The following is a 25,051-nucleotide window of genomic DNA, read 5'->3' as shown; positions in this document are numbered from 1 at the left end:
GGGCAGAGAAAATAGGCAGGACTCGGGCCACTCGTTCTTGGGAGTCAGCACCTGAGCGGGTGGCACTGACTGTCAGCATGGAGTGGGGGGTGACAGCCCTGCCTGCCGCATGCTTTCCTCCCAGAAGGGAGTGGCTCTGTTGCTCACTCTGCACCACAGGGTCATGGAGATGCACAGCTGCTTATGGACTCGTAGGGATAATGCCCCCCTTTCTGATACCATTATAATCATGGTCAGAACCTTAGAGCAACTTCTTTTCCTGTCACTGCGGATCAGACCTGGAGCTTGCTCTGCCTCCCACCTTGTGGTCCTGGACCATCTTCTATCTTGTCTCTGCCTGGCACCCGCCCCTTTTCCCTCTGGGGTAGGCCAAGTAGCAGTGGCTTAGTCTCCAGTGAAAGGGGACAGCCACCTACCTTCATGTCGTCCAGATTGGCTGGCAGGGTTCCTGGTTTGCCAGTCAGTGTGGTGCTGTTCTGCCGTGCTAGCCCTCCAGTCCCTGGGGTGCCTGAGCTGGAGCTGCTGCTGCTGCTGCTGGAGAGGCTGCGTGTTGTGGGGGGCCCACTGCTTCCCAGAGCCTCACCTGCCGGCCTGAGGAAAGACACAACGCACATCTTCAGCACCTCTACAGCTCTGTAGGCAGCCACCCCACCCAGAGAGCCTCTGGGACTCAGAAGGCTCAAGGCCCTGACCCCTAGTCTGAGCTGAGGCAGTGGTGGGCTCCTACTTGGGAGGGGCTGGCAGGATGGCCTGGTAATTGTAGTGCTGCTGCTGCTGCTGCTGGTTGAGGATCTGCAGTTGCAGGAAGAGCTGCTGCTGCTGCAGGATCTTGGCGTAGGAGGAGTCCATGGCGGGTGCCCCCTTGTCCTGCTTTTGGTCCGGGGGGATGTACTGGTGGTACTTGAGCTTCTTCACCTTTGGCTTCAGCTCCTTGGACTTCTTGCTGCGCTGCGACTTCTCACTGGCAGACTTTGGTTGGCTTTGCTGACAGGACAGGAGACAGCACATCAGGGGCCACACCAAGAAGGCACAGCCTAGGCCCAGTTCAGCATCTGAGGTGGCCTCGGCTCCACAGGACTGCCCCTGTCCTAATGGAGCTGGCAGCCTGGAGGGGAGACCAACCAGATGGAGAGGCATGGGTGTCACCATGACCCTGAGCAGGGTGAAACAATCAGGAGGCAAAACCATAGCTGAGCTGCGTGACATGGGCCATGGCTCTTCCCAAGAGGCCTACTAGGCAGGAACCATCTAGCAGACTTGAAAACAAGGAAGCAAGCTCAGAAAAGTCATTTGCCCAAGGCTACAGTGACCTTGTTCCTGATCTAGGCAGTTCCTGTTTGTGCCCCACAGGTTTCCAGCTGGAACAACCAGGAGGGCCAGAGACCCAGCCAAGAAGATGTGCTCAAGAGGCCTGTCCTTGGGGCAGGAGAGGTGAATGAGGGAAGTTATCAGGGGATAAAGGACCCTGGGGAGCCTGGAAATTCCTACACTAGGACAATGCAATGCAGAGATCAGCTGGGGTCTGACCTAATGACAGTGGAGACCAAAAAGGAGGTCTGGCAGAGGTGGCCCAGTACTGGAAGACAGCATGGACATAAGCAGGGAGGAAGCTGGGGTTCTTGGGGGCCAGGGAGAGGTCCTAGTTCTGTCAATGTGTCGGAGAGGTCATGGAGTCAGCAAAAGGGCAGCCCCATGCCAAGGGAGGAGGAAAGGGACCAGGCAAAGCATCACAAGGAGGGAAAACCAGGAACAGGCCAGAAAGGGCAGCCTGGAGGCTGGGCCCCAGGTGGGAGTTGGGACCTAGGAGGGGATAATGCTCACCCACTCCTGGCACTGGTCAGCCAACCACTAGCGACTAAGGAGTGCATCAGTGAAGAGGAAGCACGGACAGACCTCTGTTAAACATGTGGTTAGAGGAAGGCCATGGAGTGTGAATTAGGGAGAAGCTGAGAAAAGCTGGGAAAACCTGTGACACCCACAAGTTGTGGAGCACAGAATGCAGGTTCGAGAGAAGTGCCACTGAAGAGGCCCATGTTCGCAGCACCCCTGGGCCTGGGGCCTCTGAGGGATTGCTACAGATGGACAGGAGGCCCCCAGGCAAGCAGGGACTCAGTGAACAGTGCAAGAGAAGAACCTGAACAGCTCCCAGGTTGCAGGTCACTAGCCCCTTCCAGATTCAGAACCAAAGAGGTTGTGGGTGGCCAGGGGAGGCCAAGCTGGTGCAGGGTCTGTATGGGGAGGTAGCCCAGAGCAGAAAGGGGAAGGGTGAAGCAATGGGGGCTAGGTGTCCAAACAGCCACAAAGCTCTACAAGGCGCAGAGGCCCTGGTATCAATCCCAGTGCTGCTGAGTTTAGCATCAGACCCCTTTGCACACGAGGCCAGGGTGCCCAACCCAGTATCTCCCACTCCAATGATAAACGGTCCCCTCCCCTTGGTGCTTCAGGTTAGGCCTCGGGGAAAGAACACAAAAGCACACACTCTACAGAGGACCAGCTTGCACGATCTTGGATGTGCCCCTTCTCAGCGTGCTTATCTGCAGCACAGACTTCTGGCTCTGCTTTGGGATCCTCTGAGCCAGGAGGCAGAATGTGGGGCGTGTGACCCTGAGGAGTTTGAAGCCTGTGCTTGGCTCCCTGTGCCTGCCATGGGGTCAGTGTGGCTTATTCCCCCTGTGAGGTGCGACAAGGACAGTGGTTTAGCTTGTAAGCAGAGGGGCCTTGGGAGGTAATACATAAGGTCATCAGGATGGAAGTCTCCATGAGGGAGTTCTGGATACTGACCTCCCCACCCCATGCCATACCCTGAGCTGCCTCAGGACCCCACCAGCAAGAAGGTCTTGGGCCAGTACTCTGAGCCAAGATAAACCTGTTTCCTTTTTTAGGTTTTACTTCTTTTTTATCTGTGTGTGTGTGTGTGTGTGTGTGTGTATACCATGTGTGTGAAGGTGCCTGCTGAGGCCAGAGGGGACTTGGATTGCCCTGCAGCTGGAGTTACAGGCAGTTATGAGCTGGGACATCAGTGTTGGCAATTATATTCCCATCCTCTGAAAGAGTAGCAAGCTCTCTGAAATGCTGATTCATCTCTCCAGCTTTTTGTTTTTAAAATTATTTTATTTGTGTGTGTGTGTGTGTGTGTGTGTGTGCGCGCGCGCGCGTGAGCATGTATGCACATGTGCATAGGTCAGAGGACAACTTGTAAGGAATCAGTTCTCTCCTACCATGAGGATCCTGGGGCTCAAATTCATGATGTTAGACTTGGTAGCAAGCACCTTTACTTGCTGAGCCATCTCATGGGCCCAAGTTGCTTTTCTTTATAATCTATATCCAATCTGTGGTGTAATTAACAAGAGCTATGGAATTAGACAGTACTTAATGGGCTATGGCCATGGACCAGTGCCATCATGGGCAGTGGAGAGAAGGGAAGAAATTCCCAGATTCTTGGGCTGGGCCCTGAATACTGGAATATGGGCACCCTACACCCACAGCTGGAATGACATCGCAGCAGAACTCAAAGGGACACAAGGAAGGACGGCAGCTGCCAGCAGAACATACCTTAATGAGGGTGGGGGCGGGCTTGGCGGTGGGGGGCGTGGTTCCATTGGTCAGGCCTGGAGGCAGCAGAGGTGCAGGAGGCAGAGACGGCTGCTCAGCCAGGAAAAGCGTCTCTCCAGGATCTGGGCCCATTGGGAGCTGACCAAGAACCTGAAAGGAGAGAAGTGAGGACACTGGCACCCCCAGGTGGAGCGTGCCCAGCCTGCCGTGCCGTCACCATGATCAGAGGGCAAATGAGGCGGGGGAATGAGAGCAGGGTGTTAGGCCAGGCTGGTGAGGGAAGGAGCTAGAAAAGAAAGGCAGAAGTGGCAGCCGCATCACTGAACTGAGTGTGCTCAGACAGGCAGGCAGCTAGGCATGGAGCCAATGAAAGTAGGTGGACCAGGGAGGCTGAGAACACAGCTGCAGGGCCCCAACCCTGCCTCTCTCTAGGGCTCCAGGTGGGCTCAGGCTACCAGAATTAGGGTCCACTGCCAACACCTCTTTACTGTCAGAAACCAAGAGGCTAGCACCAGGGATATGGGACACATCCCTTCTTCCCCAGTTCATAGCAGGAGCTGCCCACCCTGCCTAGGACAGAGGCCTGACTCTGGGAAGCCTTTGCGGGTGTGGGAAAGAATCCGGAAGTGGGTAAGCTCACCTGAGTGGGTGATATGGAAGTGGCACTGGGCAGTGGTTCGCTGACACGGGACTCCAGGGGTGATGGCACTGAACCCTGGGACTCATGGCTGGCAGGTTGTTCAGGGGATAAGGCATCACTGCTGTCCTCATCAAAGGAAGAGCTGTCTGCCACCTTTGGGTAATTTACCTGGCCCACTGAAACACAGAGACAGCATGAGACTCCCCCTGTAGCTAATCTAGTGCAGAGGTAGATGGGCAAGAAGGGCTGCAACAGCAGAGGACTTGCCCCACGTCCAGGAGGCAAATAGTAAAGGGAACCCAGAGGCTAACCTGTTTTAATGCCAAGGAAATAGGAAGGGCACAGTCAGCATTCTGGAACAGGCCAGCCAGAGGCTGCCTAAGTCACTGAGGAGCTTAGGAGAACCCTAATTTTTAGCCTCTTGTTTAAACTCCATGCTGTCAGTTTCCCCTAATGCTTACAGTCCAGTGAGAGCCCTGTACCTGCTGCTGAGGGACCATGGCAAGCTGAGTGCAGCTTCTCCTTAGGGCTCAGTTCCCAAAGCCAGAAGAGCCCAAGGAGCTCTGAGGCTGTGGATGGAGGGCCCCTGGAAAGGGACACCTACCTCACAGGTGCATGGGGTCAATGGATATGTGACTCCTTTCACAGGCCAGTGACTCCAGGACCTAGCACCTGCGCAGCAAAGTCTTGAAAACACTGCTGCTGTAACTGCCCCTACTAGACCCAGAGCCACATACTGACAGAAGTACATGTCTCCTGGAAGCTGGCTGGAGGGGACAGAGGCAGAAGACAAGGGCCGCACAGAGCTGCTGGGCCCTGATGTGGAGATTCCGGCCACGGAGGGAAGGAAAGGTAGGAACAAAGGCTAAAGAGACACTTCAAGAGGCATGTCATAACCACTCCACAGTTGTAGGAAGAGGTGGGCGTCAGGTTGTACTGTGGTGGAAAGACCCCAGATGAGGAAGAGGAACAAGCCACCCAGCAAGCAGCCTCTCAAGTGTGACCTGAGGCTTTCTATACCCATGGGACCTGGGAGGAACACCTAAGTTCTCCCTTACTGGCTGAGTACAGCGATGGGCCAGGAATACCATAGTGGGGCTTGCTCTTCTGTCCCCTCACCTATCCCTGTGCCTCATGCCAATCCTACGCACAGATTTCCCCCACAATTTATCCCAGCATGGGGACCTGCTCTGAGACAGAAGTCAGGAGGGGCCAAGCACATGGCAATGGTGATCCAGGCCAGAGAAGCTATAGCACCCACTGAGATGGGTCCATCCTGAAGGAGCTGCTGGCCAGGCTGCGAGAACCGAGCCCAGGTGTGGGCCAGGGTCACCACAAATTCTATTTATCCAGCTGTGTACTGGAAGCAGAGCTGATACTCTACTGGAAGGGAACACAGGAGCTCCAGGTAAGCTGCAGGGACACTTGGGTCCTAGAGGAGAGCCTGTTCTGGCTTTGGGAACCGAGTCCTAAGAAACTCAGCTGTAGCCATGGTCCATCAGCAGCAGGTACATGAAACAAGTAACTGAGTGGTCTGAGGGGAAGGCGGGTGGGGGTGGGGGTGGTGTGTGTGTGTGTGTGTGTGTGTGTGTGTGTACACAGACATGAGTATGTGGTAGACACTAAGCTGTCCCTCCTATTTAAGACAAACCTCCTGGGCCTGGGTTCTACCTCACCCCCGGATGTTTTCTCACATCTTCTCAGCCCCCTCCCCTAGTGCATCCTGCTCCATGTGTCTTGCCTAAAGTCCCTCCTAAACTCAGTCTCTGCCTCTCTCCTCCCCTAACTCCTACATCCAGGCTACAATCCACACGGTGGCCGGAGCCTCCTCACCAATGATGGCTTCCTTCAGGCTGGATTCCACGGGTAGGATGTTCTTCTCCACCAGCTCCATGGGACCAGGCCTCTGTGCAATCTTTTCATTGAGGTCATCAGCTAGCCTGGCTCTCTTCAGCTTTAGCTGCTTGGCCTGAAGGGAAGGCTCAGCCGAGGTCTCTGCCATGGGAGAGAACTATATTCAGGAAGATTTCAGGAAGAGGAGAGGCCCTGGTCCTGCCCTAAGAGCTCCTGAAGGACAGGTGTCAAGCACAGCAGAGTGGTGGGTAACCACAGTGGCCAGGCCAGCTCAGAGGACTCTCTAGGTGAGCTGCAGAAACCAGGGAGCACCAGATAAGGGACTGGTTCCTGCTCCTACTCAGACTTAGGCCATTTAGGCAACTCTGCTCTGGGTTCAGAGTCTCTTGTTTCACTAGCAAAATATGGGGTTCTGACTGGAGAAGGTCTCCTCCTGGTCCCAAATGGTCACCAACTAAGCAATAAAAAGTGGACAGACATATGCCACTTCCTAAAGCCAAAACTTTTCCTTTGCAAAAACTACAGAAAGAAGAGTGTGGCTGGGCTGGGCAGAGCCCATCTAGATGAGCCCATGTGTCCACCACAGGTGTTGAGGTGACTATCAGTGAGCAAGCGAGCAAATCCAAAAACTAAGTAAATGCACATTCCAAAAGAGAGGGGAGCTCTGTCTTGGTGAAGAGAAGTAGTTTCACCCCAATGGATGGTAGACTCAGGTCCAGGTGACCCCAAGGGAACGAGACTGTGCTTCTCACACATACCCCAAAGCCAGGGAAAGCTACAGCACTGTGCCTGACTCTGTGACACCCATGACTGGCCCCAGCCAACAGAAGATGGACAGCAGCAGTAAGCAAGCGGGAGCAAGTGGTACTGCAGTATGGGCATGGTAAGAACAGGGTCACACACCTTCCAAAATGTGCATTCTGACCAGTTCCGATCTCTCTGGCCGGGAACGAATCTTCCGTTTCAGATAGTCCTCTGTCTATGGAAAAAAACAACAACAAAAACACCAAGAAGATCTCAAATCTGGGATGCAAGTTTACAGCGTGAACAGCCAGAAAACAAGCTTTGTTGTGAAGTGGCTGCTGGTGGTCACCTTAGCAGCCACTGTGGATTTCACATGGTCACTGCAGGTCCTCAGGCAAAGGGAAGTCTGAGCACATGGGCCTCCAATGCACCTGCACCATCCTTGTGGACCATGTGCTCCTCTCAGTCCACTAGTGTGTCTAAAAATTGATACTCATGAGCTGGGCATGGTGGAGCACATCCTTAATCAGGCAGATCTCTGTGAGGCAGGCAGATCTCTGTGAGATCAAGGCCAACCTGGTCTACCTAGGGAGTTTCAAGCCAGCTGGGGCTACAGGGAGGCTCTGTCTCAAAAAGACCAAAAAGAAAAAAAGAAAAAAAAAGTTACTTATGGGGCTGGAGAGATAGCTTAGCAGTTAAACAGTTAAAAGCACTTATTGCTCTTGCAGAAGACCTGGGTTACCATCTGTAATTACCATCTGTAATTCCAATTCCAGGGGATCTCTTCAGATGCTGAGCTGGGGCTAGGCTGTGCCTTCTTGGTGTGGCCCCTAGGGGACTTGTACACACATGTGCACTTACATGCACGTAGGCAAAACACTCTACACTTACAAATTTTCTTAAAAATTTAAATTAAATAAAAATTACTACTTATACCATTACAGGAGTAATTAAAATTAGAAAGCAAAACAGTAACAAATTTTCAGCATCCAATGCTAATTTCTTTCTTCTTTTTTTTGGGGGGGGTCTTTGTCTTTTTGAGACAGGGTCTCCCTGTAGCCCCAGCTGGCATGGAACTATGTAGATCAGGCTGGCCTTGAACTCACAAAGATCCGCTTGCCTCTGCCTCCCAAGTGCTGGGATTAAAGACGTGCGCCACCATGCCTGGCCCCAACGCTAATTTCTTGATACTTATTTCTAGTCATTCTTTCATGTAGAAGTTTAGTTTTGTAGAGCTGTAATCACACTGGATCTAATTTTATGTCCTGTTTCAAAAACTTAGCATTGTGTGATCTGGAGCATTTTCAACCCAGTCTGAATGACTGCCAAATGCAATACTAATTTTGACATGTTGTATCAAAGCTCTACTTCCTCAAAGTCTGATGTCCCCATTTCTGCATTTATAAGGACTCTGGGGGAACTAACCCTTCCCTCAACAGTCACTGAACCACCTCACTACCTACAGCTGACTATAATGTGTGCATGGCTGTGGAGCCTGTGCTCTTAACCTCTGCACTGGCATTTTTCAAACTGAAATCAAGACCAGTCTAAGAAGGAACAGGCAGGATGGGACAGACTGGGTGGGTTACAGTAGAGCACAAATGACTAGGGCACACAGTTCATAGAAAGTCAGCCTGGTCCTCACTCTGATGGCTGCTGCCTTGGAGCTCTGTGCCCACCCTAGAGCTTGGGCTCAGGAGATGAAGCCCAGCTGTGGGCTCAGGGCATACCATCCCATCTGCAGTGGGTGGCAGTGTGGCCTCTGAAGCTACAGAAGATGGAGGAGCAGGTGGCACATGCTGCAGTTCTCCACACGACACACTCAGCAGCGGCCTGGCACAGGTGGAATACAGTACTACGAGAATGTCTGGAGGAACTTCCAGGTTGGTGAGCTCATGCAGGTGCTGGGAGAACCCACCTGGAGAGGCCATGCGTGGAACTCACTATGTAGACCAGGCTGGCCTCAAACTCAGAGGTCTGCCTACCTCTGCCTCTGAGCACTGGGATTAAAGGTGTGTACCATCATGCCCAGCATTGTTTTTCATCTCTTACTTAAGATAGTTTAGTGCATGCTTAAATATTAAATCAGTTATTGTAACTTGTAAATCATTTGTGAACATGTGTTCATGATAAGCACATATAGAATGAATATGTTTACCATGCATTAAGAAACAAAATTATTTTGCTAAAACAAAAAGCAAAGCAAGTTGGAAGTGGTGGAGCACACCTTTAATCCCAGGGTGTGGGAGGCTGAGGCATGTGGATCTCTGTGAGTTCGAGGCCAGCCTGGTCTGTATAGTGAGACCCTGTTTCAAGAAAAGAAAAGAAAAAAAAAAAGGTTGTGAGATGGCTCAGTGATAAAAGGCACCTGCTGCTGAGCCTGGCAATTTGAGTTCAATTCCCAAGACCTATGTAGTAGGAGAGAACCTGCAAGTTTTCCTCTAACCTCCACATGTATATCAGTACATCAGGGCACTCATGCAGGTGCATCGCATGCACAAATAAATAAACTGGAATAAAAATCTGGACTCCATGGGCCCAGGCTTGAGTTCTAGATGACACTTACTAGCTGGACAAGTTAGCTCACTTTCCTGCTGCTTCTGTAAAATGAGGGTCATAGCACCTAATTCCCCAGAGTTGCTGTGTGGATCAATAAGAAATACAATCTGTCCACAGGCATGTGCAACAGTGGTGGCCTGATCAGGTCCCACTGTTCCCTGCCTGTCTGGGAAGCACTGAGAAATGTGAATCTTCTGATGCGTGGCATGTGATTCTTTTGCTTCTCTGACTCCTGGCAAATGAAAACCAGCGGAATTTTGTGCTGTTTTGGTTTCCAGTACCCATTCTTCCCACTAAGAATTAATCCTGATTTTCTAAGGAGGGGAAAAAAGTCTTAATCAGGATTAAGTATATCAGTCTCTAAGAGAGGTGCGAGACTTCAGAGAGTGAAGGCCAGAAATCTCGACTGGGAGCAGGAGGAAAACCTGAGCTGGCTGCCTCCCCATCTCTACCCACACCAGGCAGGATGATTCCCAGGAGTCCCGAGAGAACTGAAACTAAGGGGGACAAGGGATACAATGAACAGGCTAGTGCAGGAAGCCTGAGTAGGCCCTGCTTCCACTTTACAAAGGGTGTAAGTGCTGCTCTGGGGTAGATGGAAGCTTCCTCGAGTGGCTACAAGGCTGTTGTGGGTGGTGTCTCCAAGTGGAAAGGCTGTCCATGGACAGCACAGGTGCCTGTGCTCCACAAGAGCCTGAGGCTCGGTGGAATTAACTGTAGGGAAGATGAATGGTCTTCACAGCCAGGATCAGGGCAGGTGCACGGGTGACCATCCCATGGCCTCCAAGGCACTAAAGGAGAGTCTGACCACATTCTACATAAGCACCGTGGAAAGTAGACAGGAAGGGATGAAGAAAGGGTTCTGTTATTTAGCACTGAGACAAAGCTAACCTAAAGTTGTGCTGGACTTAGAAATATAGCCAATGATACTGTGGGCACTGAAGTACACTCTGTAGGTCTTTGGGAAGAAGGGTGCCTTACCCTGGCCCGCTCCAGGCTCCTTCTCTGCTCATGAAATGCAGCTGGACTTTTCAAAGCTGTTGAGAGAAGAACCAGAAAGGAATTATTTTCAGAGGCTGGGGGTGTAGCTCAGTGCTAGAGCACTTGTTTGGCACATGCAAGGCCCTGAGCTCAGTCCCCAGCAGCACCCCCCAAACAAAACCTTCCAGTGATATACCATGTGCAATACTACCATTTTGAGTGGAGAAGGCATCCTAAAAGGAAATAGCGCCTGTGATGCCCAAGTAAGCATGTGTCTTTATGGCTTAGTCTGCTTAAGATTCCTGATGGGAATCCTGAGCTTTGGTTCTGTAATATATATGGCCCCACCAGTCAAGCCTCCAACACTCTAGTCAGGGTAGAGTTGTAAGCAGGGCCTTACCTTTGCAGCCTTATTAGGAATTGTAGCAGTCAGAGGGGACAGGTAAACCCAAAAGACCTGTGTCCTCTGAGGTGCTGTTTCCTTCCCAGCTGGTATAACCACACTAACACAAACTTGAATTTCATTTCTTTTTTTTTTTAATTATTGTTTTTTAATTTTGTGTGTATGATGTATTGCCTGCATGTATGTAAGTACACCCGGGTCATGCAATGCTTACATTGATCAGAAGAGGACGTCGGATCCTCTGAAACTGGAATTACAGAGGGCTATTAGCCGCCACGTGGGTACTGGGAATCAAACCCAGGTCCTCTGCGAGAGCAGCCAATGTTCTTAACTGCTGAGCCATCTCTCCAGCCCCTTGAATTTCATTTCCAAGGACTAAAAAGCCTTCACTGCCATTGTATGACTGACTCTGGTGAAGGAACACATCTGACCAGCCACTGACGGGGTTGGGCTCAACTCTGGGGCCACTACCACAGCCACCTCAGTTTCTGCCTCCAGTAAAAAAAATGTCAGGTGGCAAAAACCAGCCCCAGCCCAGCCCAGCCCAGTCCCTCTGCAAACACTGCACCATGAATGGACCAGGTCTCCTTTCCCGACATTTGACTGCAAGGTGGCAAATGATGATTTAAGACACCAAGGAGGAGGGGGGAAAAATGTGACTCACTTCAAGTAGGGAACAGTGGCAACAAGAGACATGTACTAGACTATGGTCAGTTTCACTTCTGCTGCCCAAGGCCTCAGGCAGGCGTGAACCTGTGTGCAGAGATAACTGCTGGCTGTGGCTGTGCTGTGGCAGGAGGGCAGCGTTTGGGAGCTACTAAAAGTAGCAAGAGCACAGATAGGGCCTATCCTGCCTCTCCCTCCCCCACAGCTTCCGCCCCTCCCTCCCCCACAGCTGGGCCTCCCCTAAGCACTCTAAGAGCGTCACATGTCCCAGCAGCACCTGTTTAAATTTTTAATAAGTGGGTGGTCCTGGAGAGATGGCTAGAGGTTAAGAACACTGGCTGCTTGTGTGGAGGACCTGGGTTTGGTTCCAGTACTAACACAGGTGCTAACAAGTATCTGTAATTTCAGTTGCAGAAGATCTGATGGCCTCTTCTGGCCTTTACAGGAACTGACACACGTGGTGCACTGCTTGTAGGTAAGTGCACCCGTGTCGTGCAATGCCCGTGGGGGACAGAAGAGGCAGTCGGATCCCCTGGAACTGGAGCTATGGACAGTTGTTAGCTGCCATGTGGGTGTTGGGATTCAAACCCTCTTCTGCAAGAACCACCAGTGTTCTTAACCTCTGAGCCATCTCTCCAGCCCCGCAAGTTTTTAATCTTAGGATAAAAATGAAAACTACTTTTAAAAACTCTGCTGAGCCAGGTGTGGTGGCACACGCCTTTAATCCCAGCACTCGGGAGGCAGAGGCAGGTGGATCTCTGTGAGTTCAAGGCCAGCCTGGTCTACATAATGAGTTCCAGGCCAGCTGGGACTACAGAGAGACCCTGTCTCAAAAAGACCAAAAAAAAAAAAAAAAGGAAAAAACAAAAATACCCCCAACCAAACTCTGCTGAGATCTTTCCTATTCTCTGACAGCAGGGGGCGCTCTAGACCTAGCAAATAATTTCAGATAAAACATCGCAGGTTTCCTCCACCCACTAGAGTATCCATCCAGAGAATCATCCAGGCTACTCCAGAGGTGAGCAAACAGCATTCTGCTTCCACTCAGCAAAGCTGGTGCAGTGACAGAACTGGCTTCCTGAGCCCCAGCTGTGTGACGAGCCAGTGGGGGACCAGCACACAATCCTGGCTGTGGGGATGGCCCAGCACACTGACAACACAAAGCAAAGAGGTTTGGGGTCTCCTCTCCTCCACTGCACTCACCACCACCCTGACAGTCTGCTTACTGTCCATCTCCTGCTTTGCCAGTGCGCCCACAGGAACATGCCAGGGCTCTGTCCAGTTCTTCCATGTCTTACAGAATCTCTAGGACTAGGCATACAGTACCATTCAATAATCACTCATTCAATGAATACATATTCTGTAAGAAAGAGATACTAAGTGACCAGTGACAGGACAGAAGGTTCTGGGGTACAGCTCTAAACCTTCACTTAACAGCTGGAATCCTAGACCTCAGATATAGGTTAAAAACTTTGCAAAGTTCCTGGGTGAAGAGTTGCGGGATCTGTCAGTACTGAATTCTTTTTCTTTTTGTTGTTGCTGGGTTTTTTGCTTGCTTGCTTTTTTTTTTTTTTTTTTTTTTTTTGAGTCAGGCCCCAACTGGCCTGGAACTCGCTATGTAGACCAGGCTGGCCTTGAACTCACAGAGATCTTGCCTCTGCCTCCCCAGTGCTGGGACTACAGGTGTGTGCCACCACACCTGGCCCAGATTTTATTTTAAGACATGGTCTTATAATGTAGTTCAAGCTGGACTCAAATTCAGGATGAGCCTTCTGCCTCAGTCTCTTAGGACTTCAGACATGCCCAGCTCCTGACCTGGATAGCTTAACACCATAGCTAACTTAATACCTTACCTAAGGAAGACTGTGGAGGTGGCTCAGCAGGCAGAGAATTGGCCATGTGAGTGGGAAGACCTGAGTTTGAACCCCAGAATCCGCATTAAGGCAGGCGTGGTAGCCATGTCTATAATCCCAGCTCTCCTAAACTGAAATGGGAGATAGAGACAGGAGAATCCCTGGAAGATCTCAGGACTAGCCTGGGGTATGCAGTGGTGAGCAACAAAGTCATCTTGTCTCAAGGTGGAACACGAAGCTGAACACTTGTCCTCTGAGCACCACAGGTGTGCTGTGCCACATACGATTCACTCACACACACACACACACACACACACACACACACACACACACACCCTAAGGATTCCATGTGGTGGGAATATTCCATTCTATAAGACCAGAAAAATTAGGGAAGGCTAGCAAATGGCAGTCAGGGTTACAGTCTAACTGTGTTATCTGAAAGAGCGTTCTATCTCTCTCTCTGGGTTGGTGTCTCAAGTTCTTCAAATAAAAGAGAACAGAACCTGCCAGATGGGGGCTGACACCAAGGCTGCTCCAATTCGATGTACTAGTTAGAGGTAGATCTGAGTGTAGGCCATATGGAAAGGCAGGCCTGACCACAGTAAGAAGCAGGAGAAGGACTTGTGGACCCATTTGAGATCCCAGGGCTTTCAGACCTGGAAAACTAGGGCTCACCATTGGAGCAGCCTTGGAAACCTCTTACACCAGGAGACAAGCTGGGAGGAGGGTGAGAAGGCTGAGGAAGTCTCATGCTAGACAAGGCTAGGACAGGAGGACTCAAGACAGTAATGCCCAGGTCTGCCTGTAGCCCCAACTGACCTGGATCCTTTCTTCCGCCCCTGGAGGCAGGTTCTACTATGTAGACCAGGCTGGCCTTGATCCCACAGATCTCTGCCTGCCTCTGCCTCCCAAGTGCTGGGATTAAAGGCACACGCCCAGCCTCCAAAAGACTTTTTAGAACAGAACAAGTGTGTCCTAATCTATTCTAATAATAGACAACTATTCTAATTTTATATGCGGCAAAACCAACACTGGATGAGATGTGGGAACCACCAGGGCACTCCCTGAGAGAGCATCCCACCCAGGCCCACTTCAACCTTCTTTCCTTCGTTCTCTAAACCTAACCAGAAAACTGATCCTTCTCAGTCCTTCTCAGATCCTTCTCAGACTAGCTGTCTGTGCTGCTCTTTCTCCATTCTCAGTTCTACTCGCTGACAGGAGGTTCAGCAGTTTGAACAGTCACTTCTGTCAGGAAGGAGAGAACAGTGGCTCCTCCTTCAGGTTTGTCAGGGGTTTCCCAGGTTCACGTGGGAGACTAGCAAGGACAGCAACCACTCCTGATCCCCTTGGGTTTGAGTTTGGGCAATTTCTCTGTGTTTTGTTAAAGCCACACTACACAGGGTGATGTGGTGATGGAGATGTAAGAGGCTAAAACCGAGCTTTCTTGATATAGAGCAAATGACAATGAAGCACCAAAGCCACCCAAGTTTCCATGCTAAGGACATGAGATGCAAGGAAGCAGAACGAAGCCAAAAATAGGTTAAAATTCCGGACTCAGATAGTTGGAAAAAAATAGTCTCAAAGTTAACACATAAGCATGTGTCCAGCCAGGAGGGTGCCCTTCCTCTTGGACACCATCTCCTCCCTCTCTGCTGCCTTAACAGCTTTACCAGGAAGGTTCAGGGCACTACCCATTCAAAGTTTCACTTTCCCAGAACTCCTAGCAGGGGCAATCTCTGCAAAGAGAAGTCCCCCAAACTAGAGTGGACACCAGAGCTGTCAACACACTTCTAGGAACCCAGGACAGTTCTTGATACTTTCTTTTGTTCCTGGGGGCAGGTTCCACTGGCTCTTTGTGAATGCAGGGAAGTGTGCAGCAGACACGGGCGAACCCCATGGAAATCAAACTGACAGCTGTGGCCAAGAGGAGTGGCACTCTCAACCATGGTTTCTGCTCCAGCAGGCTCCGCCCCAGCTGCTGCAGCAATTAATATTCTCTCTAGCAGCCTTGTTCTTCCTCCCAGACAAGCTTGTTACCATTTAATTAATAAAGACATTTGTAAATTTTAAAAAAAGTAAAAAGAGGAAAGCCATTTCCATTTTCTTACACTGGCTAGCCATTTATAAGAGGCACTCCACGCTGTGTTCAGGGGCACCTGCGAGGCTTTCTGCTTACGGGCCGAGGCATAAAGGACATCAAACCAGCACCTTCCCCTCACCAGTTCCACATTACTTAAGCATTCAGGTGGGCGTTCTAGGATCCATGAGGTAATTCTGGAAATGCTTCATGCCATCAGTGGCACTGATTAACCATCAAACCGATTCCTTATCCGCTCTCTCTCTCTCTCTCTCTCTCTCTACACACAGACACACAGACAGACAGACAGACACACACACACACACACACACACACACACACACACACACTGTGCCTGTATTACTCTTTTAGGTGTTGACAGCATAAAAAAGATAGTGCCTGGTCCCTAGTATACACTAGAATCTCACCAACAAGTCAGGAGCTTATAAGCTGTAACTGTCGAAAGTTAGTAAAGGTCAGTGGAGGCAGGCTACAGTTCAGGTAGCCTACATTTGGTGGTAGGTTGTTTAAGGCAGGGTCTCACTCTAGCTCAGGCTGACCTTGAACCTCTAACATATAGAGAGGTGGCATGAGCCACCATGCCCAGCTTCAGACTGGACTTTTCCATTAAGGAGGCAAGGGCACATTTTCTTATGACAGTGGGTACTGTATATGTGTGTTGGAATTGAGACAAACTATGTGGGGGACAACATGAGCCTGGAAGTGCTGTACTAGACCTGAAGGTGAGGACGCAGATGGGTCTGGCCCTCAGAGCGCTCATGGTCTGGTGGGGAAAAGACAAATGATTATAATATAAGATGGAGCTTGTAATTTAAGTTCTAATTTAAGGTACCAAGGAACAGAAGAGGTCAAGGTCAATGGGAGAAGAATATATGAATTATCCAGGAAGGCTTTACAGAGAAAAGCCCAAAGACAATGAACAGGAGTGCCATGGGCAGAAAGGAGCTCACAGGAGGCTAAGGAGGAAAAACAAGAACATAAACACAAAGGCAGAAAGGACACAGAAACTTCAGTCATTTGGTATGGGCAGACCAAGAGGTTCCTTTAGGATGATGTGGCTGGAAGGGAGGGCACAGTCCAACCCATGGAGAAGCTCTGGGGATGTGTAGGGATGTCTGCTTCCAGAAGATGCTCCCTATTCTTCCCCACTAAGTGAAAACTCTGGGCAGTGTCTATGAAACAAGTCAACTGTGGAAAGTGGACAGGAGCAGGGCATACTGGCTAGGGAATTTGGGACCCAAGAAATGGCATGGTAGTGAGTTCACTTCTGGGTTTTCCTTTCACTCACATATCCCAGGCTTGGAGCTGAAGGAGCTGGCAACCCAGAATGCCAGTAAGAATAGATCAAAATGACCCAGCAAAAGCCTATTTCTCCAGTTAAAGCCCAGGAAAGGACAGCTTAGCAAACAGAAAAAATGGCGGCCCAGCCCTCCCACACTTGCTCCTAGAAAGGCCAGACTAGGGTTCACTTGGAAGGCTGCAGTGGGTGCTTCTACTGGCTGCTGAGGCGGGGGTCAGAGAAGACCATATAGGAAGCTGGGACTTCATTTCCACCAGCCATTAACAAATACTGCCCCACACCCCAAAGCAGAGTAAGTGGAGAACCAGTGGGGAGCCCAAGGACTTTCCCTCTCCCTTTCTTGCTGGGGAATGTCAGAGAAGAGCAAACCTTTCACCACTGCCCATACTAAGAGCTGGCACACTGGTATGAGTGGTGATCACATGGAGAGCTAAAGTCTCATCTGCAGTGAGATCTGTCCCTCTCCCACTCCCTACCCTGGTACTAAAGCTGTTGAAAGGGGACCTGGATGTCTATCTCTTGGTTGTATCTACTGCAGTACCATCCCCATTTCCCCCACCAGAATAGTGTCAAGAGAATCTTCAGGTCTTTAATTTTTAAAGTGTGTTACTAAAATGTTCAGGTTTCAATGAAAACAAATCACTCAGTGTACCAACAAACAAGAAGAGGTTGTCCTGTAAAAAAAAAAAGACAGTCAAGTTGGGTATGGTGGTGGCTCAGCTTTAATCCCAGCACTCAGGAGACAAGAGTCAGGTGGATCTCTATGAGATCGAGACCAGCCTGGTCTACATAGTGAGTTCCAAGCCAGCCAGGACTACATGGTAAGACCCTGTCTCAACATCTCCCCCCGCCCTGCCAAATCTGCATTTGGTCATCTCTTTAGTCACAATTCAGAAAAACATCTACTTTTCTATTATTTTGTTTGTTGCTGTTTTATGTTTTTGTTGTTTTGTTTTTTGACAGGGTGTCCCTAGTCCCAGTCCACCTGGAAGTCACTACCAGGCTGGGCTTGATCTCACAGAGATCTGCCTGCCTCTGCCTCCCAAGGACTTTCTATTTTTGTTGTGATAGTCTCATGTGTCCTGGCCTGACCTTGAACTCACTATGTAGCCCAGGATAACTTTGAACTTAAGATTCTTCTGCCTCTACTTCCTGGGTGCTGGGGTTACAGGTGTGCAACACCACTTCTGGTTTATGGGATGCTAGGTATGGAACCTAGGGCCTCATGCATGCTAGCAGTTCTACCAACTGAGTTATGATCCCAGTCCCAATCTTTTCATTTTATACGACACTAACTTGTTTTAAGTATCTAAGCCAGTTTATCTTGTAAAATTTTCCATAGTCTTGGGGGCTGGAGAGATGGCTTAGCGGTTAAGAACACTGTTCTTGCAGAAGATCTGGGTTCAAATCCCAGCACCCACATGGCAGCTAACAACTGTCCCTAACTCAGTCCCAGGGGATCCGACAGCCTCTTCTGACCTCCGCAGGCATTAGACGACATGGGTGCACTTACTTACATGCAGGCAATACACTCATACACATAAAATAAAAATAATAAATAAAATTTTAAAAACTTTTCCATAGTCTCAATTTAGATTTATATCTAATCTAGGTCTTCCTATCAGGAGACCTGACATCAGTGTAACCAACCAAAGTGCTAAAAGCTTGAATGGTAACACCCAAGCTACCATTTAATGGATCACCCCCTTTGTAATTAGTACAGAATCTGTGGGGGATATTTAGAGCCAATATACAAATTCTGCTCCACAAAATCGTTTCCCTAATGGTTTCGGAATCTATTGATGGTCTTTGCCTCAATCAATTGCTAAGAAATTAATTGGAAACTGGAACTGCAAAGGAGAAGTGCATTTTTGGAAGATCACTCTGGTAATGATTAAGGGGCCCTTTGGCAGAATGGAATGGAGTGACTGGGTGAAGCGTTGTGCCATGAACATTTGCATTCAAGGAACACAGAGAATAGTTTTAGTTGATTGTGAGACATGCTGTTGAGTGATAGTCAAGAGAGGGGTATATGGTGTGTGCATGCATACAGATGTTTAATCTGCCATGATGGGGCTACATCCCCCATCAAATCAACACAAGTCAAGAATATTTTAAGTTGAAAAACACTAACAAATCTAACCAAACGAATACCATAACTTAGCAACATAGTACATGGCGTTGGTGGCAATGAGGGAAAGAGGAAGAGACCTTGATCAAGTACTGCTGTCTCACATTTGGCCCCCCTTCAGTTGTGATTGCTAGTTTTTTTTGAAATTATTTTTTGTTTTAATTACATTTATTTACTTATTGCATGTATCAGTTCTTTCCTTCTACCATGTGGGTCTGAGGGACTGAACTTAGGTCATCAGGTTTGGTGGCAAATGCCTTTATCCACCGAGTCATCTCACAGGCCCTGATAGGTAGTTGTAACTGCCAACTTGACCCAACGTAGAACCACCTGGGAAGAGAGTCTCCATGAGGAATTGTCTAAAACAGGTGGGCATGTCTGAGGGGGACTGTCTTGACTGTGTCAACTGAAGTGGGAAGACCTGTCCACTGTGGGTAGTGCCATTCCCTAGGCAGGCACTAAATAGTGGCGAGAACCAGCTGAGCTCTGGCATGTAGGCACTGGTTCGCTCCTCTCTCTTTATGACTGTGGATTCAGTGTGACCAGCTGCTTCAGGCTCCCACCACTGGGACTTCCCTACCATGAACTGTGGCCGGAACCGTGAGCTACAATAAACCCTTCTCCCCTAAGCTGCTTTTGTCAGGGTGTTTCATTACTGCAGAAATGAAACTAAAACACTGGCTAATCCTTTGGAAATAAATCCCACGCTGCCATTTTTCTCTAACTCGGCAAAAGGACAGAAGGGAGATGCTGGCTATAACCTTAGAACAATGTAGAGCACTCCTCCGTCTCTTAAGCAGCCAATATAGGGAAAGATCAGACTCCATCCAAGGTGAACTGGAGTGTGATGCATAGCTCAAGGCCATTTATTCTCTTTGTCAGAATTGCTACAAGCACTCCCAAGGCCACAGAGAGGCAGACAAGGCTGGCTCCTTGCCATGGGGGTGGGGAGGAGGCTCTCTATTTCCTACACAGCAGCTGCCACCTGTCTTAGGAAGCTGCTTTTGCCATCAACTTGAGTCCTCTGGATAGGGCTGACTGCCACTTAGCACTCTTGGGGAGAAAACAGGCAGTATTCTCCGAGAAGAGGGGAAATTCCAGAAGCCATGGCCCAGGGTTTCTCCAGCTGTGGTTCAAGGCCATTCACATTCTTACCTTTAGTGGCTTGGTGATTTTGGTACTATGAAAATCATTGTCTCCCTAGTCCAAAAGGAAAAGAAAGGGGTGAGAAAGTAAGGGTTTTATCTGTTTGTTCTCCTAAGTGATTAGAACGTGCAATATCAGGAAGGGCTTCATGAACTTTCTCAACAGCCTGATTTGAATTTTTGACTCTGGGGTGTGAGGGCCATCTGTCAGCTCACTGATCACCAAGGTTGACATTTCAACTCTGCTGACTATGTGGGTAAACAGTTCTAATTTCCTGAGCTTACATTCTGAGAGTCAAAGAATCAGACTGGGAAGGGGGTTAGTTACCTCAGTAGTAGAGCTAGTATATGTGAGGACCTGTGCTAGATCAGTTGTACTGACTAATAAACTTGGGCTTTTTGCTGTTTTTCTCATACCCTGGCTGAGATGGATCCCATAACCAGCTGTTTGGATCAGGAGCATGGTCACATCTAGGTCTTCCACCCAAGAGGTGAGAACACAGAGGAACCTTGGAGCAGGAAATGGAGGTGGTCCCTCATAAGAAGGACAGAGGCTAGCTATGATGCTGGTGCGTAAGGGTTGACAGGAACATAAAGGAAACAATTCTTCCTAGGATTCTGTATCCAGGTAGAGAAGAGCTCAATCTAGGGTGTAGTAAATCCACGAGAGCAGTTCTGAGGGCCTAGAAATCATGTGCTGAATTACAGGTATGTGCTTGGGCAACTGTCAGTCAGAGGATATGCAATATTCTTCAAGAAGCACCCATAACACAAAAGAAACTAAGAATCTCCGACTCAACCACAGGTTATGACAGAAATGAAAACATGTTTATGGCCATCAAGCCTCACAAACTGGTAGACATAAACAGCAATCCAGAGGGCTAAAAACAAGTCACTCTCCCTGATCTCAACTACAGAGTCCCAATATGATGCTGTTTCCAACTTTCAAGGTCTGTCACCAGAGGCTTTTACTTTTAAATTTTCAGTGTTTTTTTTTTTTTTTTTTTTTTTTTTTTTTTGACACAGGGTCTCAAATAGCCCAGACTGGCCTTCAACATCCTTATATAGCTGAAGATGACCTTGAACTTCTGATTCTCATGCCTCCAACGCCTGAGTGCTGGGATATAGGTATATGCTACCACACCTGGTTTATGTTGTGCTGGGAGTTGAACCTGGGGCTTCATACATGTCAGGCAAAAACGCTACCAACTAACTGAGCTCTATCCCTCACCCGTTCAAGTATTTTCAGAGCTGAAAATCTCTGTGTGGGCAAGTACCACTACAAACTGTTACCTCCGGAAAGCAGCAACAGGTCTGGAGTCAGAAAACATGCACTGAATCTACCTCTGTTTCTAAGTGGCAGTGAGACCCTGGGCAAGTCACATGACTTCTGAGGATTCTGTCCTCATCTACAAAACCTACACTTACTACTGCAGGTGGTGATTATTAACAGGGTGAAAGTGCTCTGCCATCTGCTGGAAGCACAGTAATTAAGGTACTGTCACTGCTATGTGTGCCACCCTGAAAGAAACTACAAGTCTGAAGGAAATGCGGAGTGCTAGCTGGGCCTGACTTCCACTTGCTATGGTCGTTTTCAGCCGACACACTAAAATGTCTATCCAAGTACCTTGTAACAAAGGCCATTAATCAGAGACTTGTGTCAAAAAGTTCTAGGGCAGTAAGAACCACAGCTAACTTCATGAGAATCAGAGGCAGTGCCTCAGTAGAGAAGAGACCACACACTTGGGGGTAAGCAAAATCCAAACCGAGAGTCACAGCTTTCTACACATATCCTGCTTTGGTATGCAGGTCTGCCACCACCCTTGTTTTGGCAACTGGGTTGTCACCTCCACCCAGACCAGCATGAAACCCAGCTGCTAAGGATGAACATAGGAGACGTGGGGAAGAAGGCTCAGCCTATAAAGCACCTGCCTTGCAAACATAAGGACCTGAGTTCAAGGCCCAGGAGCGACCCCCACCTCCACCTACACACAAAAAGAGCTGGAGGTGGCACATGCTGGTATTTCCAGGGCTGGGAGACAGGAGGATCCCTGGAGCCTGAGGAACAGTAAGACTGTCCTCTGCCCTCCACACACACACATGCCACTGTGTATGCACGTACAACCACTCATACACACACAAAAAGAATGAATATAGAAAGTAGAGGCCAGGATACAACTGCTCTGATCTCCTATCTTGATCCACTAATGATGGAAAAGGCCAAAACTAGGGGAGGTGGCACATGATCTTATACAGCGTGAGTGTCAAAGATCTGGTAAATGCTGAAGGTTAAAACAGCAAGGCCAGGTATGTTGGCACATGCCTTTAATCCAGCACTCAGGAGGCAGAGGCAGGTGGATCACTGTGAGGTGGACACCAGCATGATCTACATAGCAAGTTCCAGGCCAGCCAGGACTGTACTGTGAGATCCTGTCTCACAATCAATCCATCCATCCATCTGTCTACCCACACACCCACACACCCACACGCATATCTATGCCAAACACTTTGAATTCAGTTCCATCCCTCCATCCTTGCAAACATAAGGACCTGAGTCCTACCCATCTACCTACCTACCTATTTAGGTTAAACACTCCGAATTCAGTTGCTATGGCTTATCTGAGTGTTTCCTAGAGACAGGCATGTGTTAAAAACTTGGTCACCAGCTGGAGACACTACCAAGAAGTGATGGATCCTTTAGAATCCTTCAGGCCATAGAAGGCATGCCCTCAAACGGGATGAGGCAGTGGGACCCCAGCTCATTCCTCCTCTTCCCAGGTCCCATGAACTGAACGGCTTTGCTCCACTCTGTACTCTTTCCATGAAGCTGTCTCTCCATAGGCCTCAAACCATGTGGCCAATCAACTATGCACTAAAACCTCAAAAACTATGAGCCAAAGTAATATTCTGTAAATCAACTGATATCTCACGTATTTTGTTACAGTAACAGAGACATGACTAACGCATTGGTCTTCCAGGCTTCTTTTTGACATATGGTGTTTTATTTATGTGTGGCGTGTGTGTGTATGTGTGTAAACGATACTGTGAAGACCAGAGGTTGACATCAGGTATCTTTCTCAATCACTCTCCACTTTAATAACATTTTTTAATCTTTAAATTTTTTATTTTATGTGCATTTTATATGTTATTTTTTTTATATATGTATGCAAGTGTACTGCCTCCAAAGGCCAGAATAGGCAATGGATCCCCTGGAACTGGAGTTATAGAGGGTTATTAGCCACCATGTGGGTACTGGGAACCAAATCCAGGTCCTTTGCAAGAGCAGTCAGTGCTCTTAACTGCTGTCCTTTTCTTTCTTTCTTTCTTTTTTTTTTTTGGTCTTTTTGAGATAGGGTCTCCCTGTAGCCCCAGCTGTCCTGGAACTTACTATGTAGACCAGGCTGGCCTTGAACTCACAGAGATCTGCCTGCCTCTGCCTCTAGAGTGCTGGGATTAAAGGCGTGCACCACCATGCCCAGCTTTTTAAAAAAATATTTTTATTGTTTTTATTTTATGTGTATGAGTGTATTGCTTGCATGTAGGTAAGTGCACCTGTGTCATACAATGCCCATGGGGGTCAGAAGAAGGTGTCAGATCCTCTGGAACTGGAGTTACAAATGGTTGTTAGCCACCATGTGGGTGCTGGGAATCAAACCTGGGTCCCCTGTAAGAGCAGCCAATGCCCTTAACCTCTGTGCCATCTCTCCAGCCCCAAAGGAATTATTAAAAAGATTTATTTTTATTTATGTGTATGTGTGAATGTGCATGTGTACATGCACATGCTCACATGTGAGTGCCTGCAGAGTCCAGAAGAAGGTGTTGGATCCCCTGGAGCTGGAGTTACAGGTGGTTGTGAGCTGCTCGATATGGGTGCTGGGACCAAACCCTAGTCTTTTTGCAAGAACAGAATATGTGCTCTTAAATGCTGAGCCATCCCTTGATCCCTTCATCCCTTCCCCTCCTACTTTTTAAGTATTTATTTTGTGTGTGTGGGGGGGCGGTTCTCTACTTCTACCACGTGGGTGGCAGGGATTGAATTCAGTTGTCAGGCTTGGCATCAGGGGCTTTTATACACCTAGTCATTTTGCTGGCCCTCCATCTTATTTTTTGAGACAGGGTCTCTTACTGAACCTGGAACTTGCTGATTGGGTTAGACTAACTGACTAGCAACCTCTAGATATCCTCCAGTCTCAACTTCTCCAGTCGAAATTACAGATTACGTGCTGCCATACCCAAATATTTACAGGGATCTCAACTCAGGTTCTTATGTTTGAATGGAAGCACTCTGCTAACTGAGCCATCTCCCAGCTTCTCATGTTTACGCATGGACTTTCACACCACACCCCAATCAAAGGCTTCAGATTGGTGTATTATTATTCTAGTATACATTCCAAGGTAAAGTCTAAAACTATTTTAAAATAAAAAATTTTAATCTGGGTGCGGTGGCACACACTTTAAATTCCAGCACTTGGAAGGCAGAGGCAGTGGATCTCTGTAAGTTCCAGGCCAGTTGGGGCTACAGGGACCCTGTCTCAAACAGACCAAAAATAAAATAAAATGAAATGAAATTTATATATATATATTGGAAGACTTGGAACTGGAGAGATGGCTTAGCAGTTAAGAGTACTGGCTGCTCTTGTAGAAAACCTGGGTTCAGTTCCCAGCATCCACATGGTGGCTAACCATCCACAACTCCAGTCCAGGGTATCTGACACCCTCTTCTGGCCTCTGAAGGCATTGCACAACACAGATGCAACCTACATACATTTAGGCAAAGCACTGATACACACTAAAAAATAAATAAATAAAGCCAGGCATACACAGTGATGCACCTTCAATCCCAGCACTCAGGAGGCAGAGGCAGGTAGATCTCTGTGAGTTCTAGGCCAGCCAACTACACAGTAAGACCCTGTTTTCAAAAATAAAACAACAACAACAATGACAAAAAACCTTTCTCTAGCCTGTTCAGCAAAGCTGAACACAGGGAACATTAATAAAAACAGGGTCTTGAAGACTCAGTGAGTAAACACGCTTGCTGCCAAGCTTAATAACCTGTGTTCAATTCCTGGGTCACACATGGTGGAAGGAGAAAAGTGAGCTGCAAGCTGTGTAAACAAACACACAC

At 48.7% G+C, this 25,051-nt stretch overlaps 1 protein-coding gene across 4 annotated transcripts in view; it reads right to left on the bottom strand.

The window, feature by feature from the left end:
• Positions 1–25,051, bottom strand: part of Mrtfa (myocardin related transcription factor A) — a 104,201-nt gene that overhangs the window by 5,648 nt on the left and 73,502 nt on the right. For 3 of the 4 annotated variants that reach the window (XM_029563535.1, XM_008833166.3, XM_029563534.1), the window contains 7 exons: positions 10,331–10,386; positions 6,950–7,025; positions 6,026–6,187; positions 4,193–4,368; positions 3,553–3,702; positions 728–984; positions 417–591 (listed from right to left, as the gene is read on the bottom strand). In XM_029563535.1, coding sequence (XP_029419395.1) covers positions 417–591; positions 728–984; positions 3,553–3,702; positions 4,193–4,368; positions 6,026–6,187; positions 6,950–7,025; positions 10,331–10,386 — 1,052 coding nt within the window. Of the gene's footprint in view, positions 1–416; positions 592–727; positions 1,106–3,552; positions 3,703–4,192; positions 4,369–6,025; positions 6,188–6,949; positions 7,026–10,330; positions 10,387–25,051 lie in introns of those variants that run through there. The other variant, XM_029563536.1, reaches the window with a different exon arrangement.

Source organism: Nannospalax galili, unplaced genomic scaffold, assembly GCF_000622305.1.
Source record: "Nannospalax galili isolate Female #2095 unplaced genomic scaffold, S.galili_v1.0 scaffold696, whole genome shotgun sequence".
In the NCBI taxonomy this organism is placed as follows: domain Eukaryota; kingdom Metazoa; phylum Chordata; class Mammalia; order Rodentia; family Spalacidae; genus Nannospalax; species Nannospalax galili.
This window is presented reverse-complemented; position numbering and strand designations above follow the sequence as displayed.